This window comes from Nicotiana tabacum, chromosome 22, assembly GCF_000715075.1.
Source record: "Nicotiana tabacum cultivar K326 chromosome 22, ASM71507v2, whole genome shotgun sequence".
In the NCBI taxonomy this organism is placed as follows: domain Eukaryota; kingdom Viridiplantae; phylum Streptophyta; class Magnoliopsida; order Solanales; family Solanaceae; genus Nicotiana; species Nicotiana tabacum.
This window is the reverse complement of record NC_134101.1, coordinates 12,400,201-12,410,836: the sequence shown is the minus strand read 5'-3', so window position 1 is coordinate 12,410,836 and position 10,636 is coordinate 12,400,201. Positions and strand designations below refer to the sequence as shown.

Below are 10,636 nucleotides of genomic sequence, written 5' to 3'. Positions count from 1 at the left end.
TCAAAACAACAACAAATTTAACAAACTCATTTTCAACTAAGAAGATGAAACTCTAAGCACAAAAAAGACAACAGTAACGAAGAAGAGAAAAGTGTATGTATCTGATGTTATCCAAAAATTGGGTATCAATTAAACTTTTTTTAAAAAGTGGGTACAAATTCATGGGTAACGGCAAAATTGGGTGCCACATGAATATTTTATGAAAATCTGCAAGGATTGGATACTTTTTCGTCGGATGAGATCCAGAACCGAAAGATGTCTATCAAAGAGTTAGAAGGACCGACTAAATTTACAAAACAATTAATTTCGTGTATTCACTAATGTTCATGTCTTTGCAAAGAGCAGATTATTCACTAGTGACTTAAATTAAATATTGGTTTTGTTTGTTACAATACCTTCCAGTTAATATTTACAGTTACACAGTGGAATTACTTATTTGTCTACCAGTTTTACAAGCTTACTCCCAGTCAACATCAAAAAATCCTGCATCTTTCATCTCTGAGTAGTAAGCGCTGTCCAGAAGCCAATCTTCCTCCTGCAATTGTGACGACAGAAATGAGAGAACGCTTGCAATTGCGCCCAACAAATAATTTATTGGTCAAAGACCTAACTTGGGTAATTACCTTGAAAAAATCAGCCAGGAACGCTACATAAAGAAAAGGAAGATAAAGGGAGTGATAGCAAACTACTGCCAAATTATACAACCTGCAAAGTCAAACGATTTGCAGATGTCAATTGAGTTGAAAAGACACTATTAATTTGGAAGAGTATAGGTGTTGGAAACAAATTTGTCTCTACCAAAGTCCAAAGCCAGCCTTAATGCCTGCAAGCCCACAGGCAAATAACACTACAGCAGTTGTTGCAAACATGACAATGACATAATTGTAGAAGACTGGTCGTGCTGCATATAATGGAAAACACTGTATGTTAATACGAGGTGTTGGACAGGGAAAATGGAATAGGAGAAGAGGAATAAAACATCTGACTTACGAGGCAGCTTATCTCTCCACTTTGAGAAATGCACAAATAATATGTAGCCATACGCTGCAGCAAGAAGAAGTTTGTGGGTGAACCAGACGCCCCACTTCCCCCTATGAGCTATTTCCACGTCATGGAAAAGTGGAACTCCAAATCCAAACATAAAAATTACCTGACGAAATGAAAAGAGGCATATAAGAGCTTCCACATAAGGGACCCACATAGCGAAGCTTTATTTTATTAATGAACGTGGTTCTGTCTCATCTTAAAAAAATAACGAATGTGGTTCTGAAAAAGTAGCAACAACTCTGGGACACGAACGTTTTTCACTTCTTGCTTCCTATTAAACAGAACCAGGTTTTTTATGGGTAAACAGTAACTAAGTAAAATTTAAGTACTATCTCCAACATCTTTTGCATAGTACTTGCTAGTATTCCACCTTGGACTTGTGTGTTAGGGAACACACCCCAGTGCTTATTAGCGAACAATATACTCAGTAATCTCGACAAATATCGAAGTTGGGCACGCATTAATTACTGCTCCCACCCCTTCTCTCCCAGCTGCATTATTTAGTGGGGTAAGTTTCGCTACCATGTCCCATGTCCCAAAAGCACAACAACATTAAACTCACCATTTTCTGGAAATATGTGTATCCTACCTTTAACAATCATGATGGGCTAAAAATTCTGTGTTCCTGGATGGATGTCGCTGTTCATATACACTTACCTTTTGAAGACTGATTTCTCTTGTTTCAAGAGAAGCTTTGCAGCAACAGACAAAACGAGGCATCCCTTAAATTCAAGGAATCGAACAAAGAGCGGAACACATCACATTGAGATAAATCATTTTAGTGTGTTGTTGGAGCACCAAAGGCTTCCAATGAAATGCAATTACACGTTTAGCATGGCTTGTTAAAGCACAAGATCTTGATCCTGTCCTGGTTGCAAGTGTAAGAAACCCAAACCAACCAATCAAGCTCTACAAGATATACAAGGCAACAGACTCAGCAATCTCACTACAATATAAGAGCATTCTCCCTGAGTATCTTTTACCATGTACTATACCACCATTTAATTTGCGTTCTCACTATGGGCCATTTGGAATTTAAAACGGGACACTGTAGCCCAATATTTTCTTTTTGAATCGGTACTATAGCGCCCAACATTGTGAGGGTTTGTCCACATTCTTTTCAATTAAGCTTAAGATGAAAACAAGGACAGCAACTGATGGGAAACTATGCGATTTCTGCAACACTATCATTTGCTTCATCTATGCTCCCGTACAAAAGGAAAATTCATGGAAATTCAGTCAAGAAGGAGAAACATTATAGCAAGAAAGTGAATATTTGAATGGAAATAAATAGACCTATGCGCCAAAGTTTCACCAAAATTACACTTCAATAAAATCTAACCACATAGCCGGTGCTGAATACTGGGTCTTTCTTCTGTGTAGATTCCACTTATCAACAAACTTAGTTTAATGGGTTCCTTTAATTCGTTGGATAGGGGCCAATTTGTGATAAAGTTTATGCTCAGGCTGGAAAACAGGTTTTCTGTTACTGGGTTGCAATCATCGGTGCATTCACCAAGTAAACTGTCTTTGTTAGTCAAAAGACAAAAAAACAAAATGAAGAAATCTTTACCTTTAACAATAAATCTGCCCCGACAAAAAGGCCTGAAACCATGAACGTACGTGCTAAAGTTTCCAAACAGCTCGCGTAATTGTCCTGAAGTAAGAATGCCACTATGCTAATCTCCAGAAATAGCATTGCTGACGTCGCAAACAATGACAGAAGATTCCAAGCCACCTGCTTTCCTGGAGTGCACTGCCACACCTGCTTTGGCAGAATTTGGATGGGTGAAGCAATAACAGTTAAGGACAGCAGTGTGTATAAAGATTATTGTTTACGACTACAATATTATACATAGACCATAACAGCACTAACACAGAAGGTAAGATAGGTTCCAGGACACAGACCCCTTTCCTTCAAGCAATTTTTACAGCAAACAAGCCCACATAACCACTCAAGAAACGACAACTTTTGATCACATTCCATAACATAGAAACTCAAGAAAAGATTGACCACAATAATCAAGCACAATTCTCTTAAGCATATGATGCTAATCAGAGTTCATTTTATACTATTTTCTAGTCTTTTACTACAAAAATAGCGCAAAGGTCAGATTAAGTCATGCTTTGATCACCCTGTTTATCTAGATATCCATATTCCCTCTTAATTTTCTTTTCTACTTTATCTTCATCAACCACAATGGTAATAATACTCTATTTGCAAGCCAAGAGCATCATTTTCTTTTATAACGGTGGTGTCCATCCAACTTGTGCACACCTCAACTATTCACCATGTACTAGCATCCTTCCGCCAATGCAGTTACCAGGCAAATCTTCCCACCAAGGAAACATTTTTGCCTCGACTGGGATTGTAACTCCGACCTTCCATGGTCTTCATTCCAACTACTGATATGCTACACCCTTGAGGTGCAAATCGGTAGCATCATAAGAGTTGATGAGTCAAAAATCTAGAGTCAAATGTGTAATACTTCCTTCTCATTATTTTGAGATGATAAATCGAATAAATGTGTCAGGATATACCACAGTTCAGCTCATTTACACCCCCCCCCCCCCAAAAAAAATAATAATAATAATAATCACGGAGTGACTGCATTCTGGTAATCTCTTCCTCAATTTGCTTCAAACCTACAATCCACCGAAGGAAAACCAGAAAAAAGATCAATCGAGATAAGAAAACATAATGTTTATCAACATGAAACCTATCAACCCTCCTTTCCATAAAGAATAAAGGGTTCCAAATACCCAGTCATCCCAAGCACCCTCCGCCAGCCAACCAATAACAATAGCAAGGGATCCCAGCTTAAGGAGCCACTCCTCTCCCTCAGCTCTCCTTAATGGCTCGAGCTGGACAAGCAATGTCAACTTTTACAGTATCACCTTAGAGAAGGTTAAAGTGTCTAATTTTAGGTCTCAATTCCAACATGAGACAATGAGTTAACATTTTTCAGGAAATAAGATGTACGTATCTGTAAACTACATAAAAGTACAACTCCACAGGACCAAAAGTCATTAAAATATCTCGAAATTGAATAAATTAAGAAGAGTAATATAACATGGAAATATTTACCGTCAAGCTAACGGAAGTGAAAATGATAAAATTACCTGAAGAAAGCACCAAGCTAGATTTAAAAGAGCAGCAAACCACAGAAGTCCATAGTATCCGATCATGATATACGATCGACGGTGATTGAGCTTCTTAAGGTTGCTCCTAGCATGAAACCCTAAGTACACTATGAACAAAGCCGAGGGCAATACCAGCGCCGTATCGTGCCAGAATCCATGGCACGCAGTTGCGGAGCTGGAAAACCGGAATATGAAGTGATCTAGACCGGTGGCTCGGACCGGACCGGCTTCAGTGATGGAGTATGTTCCGCTAAGATTCGACATTTTTCTTCGAAGAAATGAAAAACCAGAGAATTTAAGGCATTTTGAGAACTTGAAGATGAGATTGAATCGAAATTCGAAACCCTAGAGGTGACGTGAAATGGAAGCAATCGCGGGAGAGGAGATCGATTGGTTGCCGTGTTGATGATGGAGGAAGAATTAGGAAACTGATTTAGTACTTATTTGAACAGGGAATAAATTCACGTGGAGTGAGGAAAAGACAAAAGAATGCATATATATATATATATATATATATATATATATATATATATATATATATATATATATATATATATATATATATATATATATATATATATATATATATATATATATATATATATATATATAGCAGTTGGCCATAAACGAAATCACTGGAGTTTGCATTCACGTGCTTTTAGTGGAACTAGTTGGACTTCCATTCAGAATCTATCATAAGTTTTTGCTTTCTGTAACTAATTTAGGAAACTTTCCTAAAACGTGATGATTTTCAATTCTGTCAATTCTAGTATAAGTGATTTATTTCTAATTAGGATTAAGTAATACAATTAGGATTTATTTCTAAAAATATTTCCACTATTAATATAATTTAATTTGTTACTATAACAAATTACTTGTTATTAATTCTAGATTTCTATTTTTATTAAATAAAAATTACTGATAATTACCCTTCAAATAATATCAGTGCATATAGCTTACAAAAATGTAGAAGTTCGTCATTTTTTTTAAACCCTTCACAAATTAGGAGGATCTATAGTGTTTCCACACTTAACCTCCAATTCGTCATTTTTTTTTAAACCCCTCCCAAATTAGGAAGATCTATAGTGTTTCCACACTTAACCTCCAGTTCATCATTTTTTTTTAAACCCCTCCCAAATTAGGAGGATCTATAGTGTTTCCACACTTAACCTCCAGCATGACTCGAACTCACCTAACGGTCGCTAGGTAGATCACTTGTCATATATCGACAATGCGGCCAAAATTATACAAAAATGATGAGAAGTTATAACGCTCTACAAAAATTCTTAAAACCAAAATAATACTCCTGAAGTTTTAGAAATAGTCTGCTTGACTATTGATGTTTTATTTTATTTTATTTACTTTCTTGAAAACGATTTCATTGCTGTCTAACAACTCCAGATCCTTTAGACGAAAGTAATTCTATTATTGACTTGCCAACCATAGTACTAGAGAAATTTTCACCGAAGTGAGTACATTAATAAAGACAACAAGTAGAAAGTTTACACTTACATGATAGAAGGATAAAACCCTGTTTCAGACCCTGTAAGACAACAAAAATACGTTCATAAAATCAACACATATACAAGTAGTATCCTCAAAGTTGAAGCTATTGCAATGTTAGTAGTCTCTGTTTCATCTTTTTTTGATTAATTTTCAACTTCTTCAATCTTCCATTTCGTCATCTTCAATTTCTTCAATCCTCATCTTCTTGACTGCTTGGACAGCATCACTCCTGGGACCATTAGGAAGCTGAATCAATATATCAGATTTTTGCCCGGTGGCAGCATTCACAAGCCCTCCATTCTTCTCCACCCTGTAGGTTAGATCTTTCCCGCTGACCCCAGCATCTATGTAAACCGTTGAGTTCTCATCAATCTCCTCCTTCACGAGCATCTTGGATAGCTCGGTCACCACCTTCCTCTCCAACCATCTCCTAATAGGTCTTGCACCATAAACCTGAATGCCATGAACACCACAATAAGTACAAGTTCGCAAAATAATCCTAAAATATTGGACTAGATTACAAGACATAACACTTACCGGGTCATAACTCTCTGTGAGTATGACATCTAGAGCTGCCTCAGTAACGCCCAATGCAATACCCCTCTCAGCCAGCCGTAGTGCAACGTCCTTCATCTGGTAGCGGCATACTTGCCTCAACTGCTTGTGGGACAGAGGATCAAACACAACAATCTCATCCAGCCGATTCAGCAGCTCGGGCTTAAACTGCTTTCGCACCTATCACAAAGCATACACACATGTATTCAGTTGTCATTCCAGCTAATAAGGTAAACTATTCACTGTATTGTTCCAGTTTTATCAGCAAAGGGGGCAATAAGTTAAAGAGTTGCTAATGTGAGACTATTTACCTCCTGCATGACCATTTCACGAGCTGTCTCCATGGTACATTTGCCCATTAATCCAGACAACAGATACTCTGCTCCCAAGTTTGAAGTCATAATAATCACGGAGTTGGTGAAATCAACTGTGCGGCCTTGACCATCTGTTAACCTTCCATCATCCAGAACTTGAAGCAATGTATTAAACACTGCAGGATGGGCTTTCTCAACTTCATCAAATAGCACAACACTGTAAGGCCGCCTCCTAACAGCTTCAGTAAGTTGTCCTCCCTCATCATGCCCAACATAACTGCAGATGTGGAACACATGAGAATCTGTGATTGAATACTGTATAATATGATATAAAAAAAAAAAGAATTAGATTCAAACTTACCCTGGTGGAGCACCAATCAGCCGGGAAACAGAGTGTTGTTCCATGTACTCGGACATGTCTATTCTGATCATCAGTTTATCATCATCAAAGAGCTGCTCTGCAAGAGCTTTAGCGAGCTCTGTCTTTCCAACACCAGTTGGCCCCAAGAAAAGGAATGAACCAGTTGGTTGCTGTGGCCTTCCTAAACCAGCTCTGGACCTTAACACGGCTTCAGCAACAGCTCTAACTGCATGATCTTGCCCGACCACTCTTTGGTGCAATCTATCGCCAAGACCAATCAGTTTCTCTTTCTCATTCTGACCAAGCCTTGAGACCGGAATACCAGTCCAACGACTCACAACTTCCGCAATCTGATCAGGACCCACAGTCTCTGTTAGCATTGTACTCTCAGCTGAGGTACTCTCAAGATTTGCTATTGCAGTTTCCACTTCTTGAATTGCCCCATATCTCAGATCTGCTGCCCTCGCCAGATCATATCTCCTTTCAGCTTCTTGTAAAGCATAGATGAGCTCATCGCGCTTTTGCTTGAGCCTGCGCAGCTCATCTATCCTTTCCTTCTCTTTTTTGTACCTCATCATCAAAGGTTGGAGTTTGTCTCTCAAATCATCAAGTTCTTTCCTCACCTGAACAAGTGTCAGCATAATTCAAGTCATTACTATTCTTAACATATCTTCTAGAAAATAGAGCGATTACCAGTAAAAGCATTGGTAGTATATAATACTTACTTCTACTAGACGTGCTTTGCTAGCTTTGTCTTTTTCCTTCTCGAGAGCGTGAAGTTCAACTTCTAGCTGAATTCTCTTCCTTTCGAGATTGTCAATTTCCTCAGGTTGACTATCAAGCTGAACTCTAACATTTGCACAAGCTTCATCAACTAGGTCAATAGCCTTATCTGGCAGATGTCGACCTGAAAATACAAGAGGTTAGTGATTTTTGCACCTGGAATGTGCAAAGACGAATACATGCCAAACTTTAACTGGCTGACTGCTTAATTTGTCACGACACAGACATAAAAAGCATTTTGCAAAAATGTGAAGTGGAAAACAAGCTACAGTTTTGATTTGAGTACTTCTTAATTATCCTCAAGAAGTTCTAGTACACTTCTGACAATCATACAAGTCCGAATCTACCATTATCCAGATGGGGAGCAGCTTGTAACACGTAAATAACTCATACGGTTGTAAAGGTCCAGAAGCAAGTGCAGACAATGATATGCTAATCAAGTCCAATGCCTTGCCTGCTTAAATGAATCAAAATTCTGGCTACTATTTCAAGAAGTCATTTTAGTACTAGACAAATATACATCTATAGCTCCAACACCATAACATTTTAGTTTAAAATTCACCCTTCATTTGCTTGACCAAATCTAAGACCCCTTCTGATCTATAGAGTAAATGAAATGCACGAGGAATAAGTAGTGCATATACATGCTTAGTGATCGACGGAGAACAGACATCAAAACAAGGTGCTACGTAAAAATAGCAAAAGCATAGTTACCTGTAATGTACCGAGATGAGAGCTGGGCAGCCACTACAAGAGCTCTGTCCTGAATTTTGACACCATGATGCCCTTCATACCTCTCCTTCAACCCACGGAGAATACTAATAGTGTCAGCAACACTAGGCTCAGCAACATACACCTGCTGGAAACGCCTCTCAAATGCAGCATCCTTCTCAACATACTTCCTGTACTCCTCGAGTGTAGTTGCACCAATGCACCGTAATTGACCTCTGGCTAGCATTGGCTTAAACAGATTAGCAGCATCCATAGACCCTTCTGTCCGACCAGCACCGAGGACTAAATGTATCTCGTCAATGAAAAGTATTACTTTCCCTTCCGCTTCTTCAACTTCTTTCAGCACAGCCTTCAGCCTCTCTTCAAATTCACCTCTGTACTTAGCTCCAGCAACTAGCGCTCCCATATCCAATGCTATAAGCCTAACATCAGCTAAATTACTTGGAACATCACCACGTACAATCCTCTGTGCTAGCCCTTCAACAACTGCTGTTTTACCCACACCGGGCTCTCCAATAAGAACCGGGTTGTTCTTAGTCCTCCTTGATAAAATCCGAACGACTCTTCTAATTTCTTCATCCCTACCAATCACGGGATCAAGCTTTCCTGCTTGTTCCACAAGATCACGGCCATAAGTGTTGAGTGCTTGGAATGTGGTGTCCCCTGAAGCACTTTCGACTTTTCTTCCTTCCTTTCCTCTAAGTTTCTCTACCTCTGATTTCACTCTTGATGCACTCACTCCAGCTTCTTTCAAAAGATCTCCAATTTGGGAGTCTTCTAGCAGTCCTAAAATCAACTGATCCACTGCTAAATGGCTGTCACCACGAGACTTCTGCGACGATTGTGCTCGGCGTAACACCTTGATAAGGGAAGTGCTAGGTGGGATTTCGTCAGGAGCCGGTGTTTGAGAAGGTAGCTTCTTCATCGCTTGATTCAATACCCGCTCCACTGAATTAGCTACTTCTTCATTCCCACCAGCATTGACAATCGCTTGTCGAAAAATACCATTGTGATCAGATATTAAGGCCACAGCCATATGCAGAGGCGTAAATTGAGCATGCCCTGCGGATAGTGCTAGCTCGAGTGCCCCAGCAAGGGCCTCGTTAGTCTTGTGGGTGAATTTTTCAGGATTCATAATGAGTCACCTATAGACAATCTGCAACAAAAGCACACACATTCCAAATAATCGGTTAAGTAATACCTATTTCCACATTAAGTGCACTGTACACCATAAGATCAATTAAGATGGGAAACTAGCTAGAATAGCAAATTTACAGTTCTAGATGTAATTATTGCAAATCCGCACGAGAATAATAATTGAGTTAATCAACAATCGATCCCCCTCGATATATATATCCAATAAAAGAGTCTAAAAGACATGGGGAAAAAAGAGGATCGCTAATTAATTGAACTTTCTGTAAATTATCAAACAAGTAATGCAAAATAACCAAAAAGGGCAGACCGTATTCAATTAAATCATACATCCGACAACAACTAGTTTGTGATGTAAGGCTGGGTTAATACATGATTGATTGAATAACCAACTGGAACAAAGAAGTACACATGCTATCCAAAACAATGCCCGCAGCGGCAATGCCGGCGAATCAACAAATGTTACAGCACGAGAAAGAAAATGCAGAATATGGAAATGAAACAGAGATAACCAATGATCAAATGCCAGACATGCAAGTGAAGCAAGCATACCTTACGGCAATAAACGAATAGAAACCCAGAAAATTAGCAATTCCTTCAATGTGATTTGGCGAAATTCGAGTGCTTGGTTTCGATTAGTGTACGTTTCAGGGAGATTTCACAAGTAATTCTTTGAGTTCGAAGAAGAGTGGAGAGGGGAGAGGTCCTTTTGTTAAGCAAGAGCGAAGAGTCAGGAAAGTTCGATGGTGAGCCCAGAAACTACTAGATTGTTCTTCTCTGAACCGCGACGTGGAGATGGAGGAGTAAAGTGTGGGCCTAGTTTTATTGTCTCTGGTTTTTACTGGATTGACCGAGATATGTCAGTTCACCACCCTCATTTTAGCGTATTTCACTATCAGTCCCATTCTGTAATAAGGTAGTTTTCTTTTCATTTTAATATTTTTTTTAGTCATTGCTCTCATATTCACGATAAATGGTAGTATCTATATTTGGAGTTAGGTTTAAAATAGTCCCTTAAATATTCGTTAAGCAATTTTAATTT

General features: G+C 38.8%; 2 protein-coding genes across 2 annotated transcripts; both read right to left on the bottom strand.

Moving 5' to 3' along the window:
• Positions 1–288: 288 nt before the first annotated feature.
• On the bottom strand, positions 289–4,648 carry LOC107799005 (protein CANDIDATE G-PROTEIN COUPLED RECEPTOR 2). Its single transcript, XM_016622057.2, has 6 exons — positions 4,171–4,648; positions 2,621–2,812; positions 991–1,150; positions 799–901; positions 624–705; positions 289–535 (listed from the first exon to the last, which is right to left on the bottom strand). Exons 1-6 carry the CDS (start codon positions 4,453–4,455, stop codon positions 458–460), a joined length of 900 nt encoding a protein of 299 aa, XP_016477543.1. The 5' UTR covers positions 4,456–4,648; the 3' UTR covers positions 289–457.
• A 1,000-nt stretch (positions 4,649–5,648) lies between these two features.
• On the bottom strand, positions 5,649–10,224 carry LOC107799003 (chaperone protein ClpB1-like). The gene is given in 7 exon segments (NM_001325661.1): positions 5,649–6,150; positions 6,235–6,432; positions 6,564–6,843; positions 6,928–7,550; positions 7,653–7,834; positions 8,425–9,598; positions 10,147–10,224. Coding segments are annotated over 6 exon segments (2,730 nt in total). The 5' UTR covers positions 9,578–9,598; positions 10,147–10,224; the 3' UTR covers positions 5,649–5,856.
• Positions 10,225–10,636: the final 412 nt, after the last annotated feature.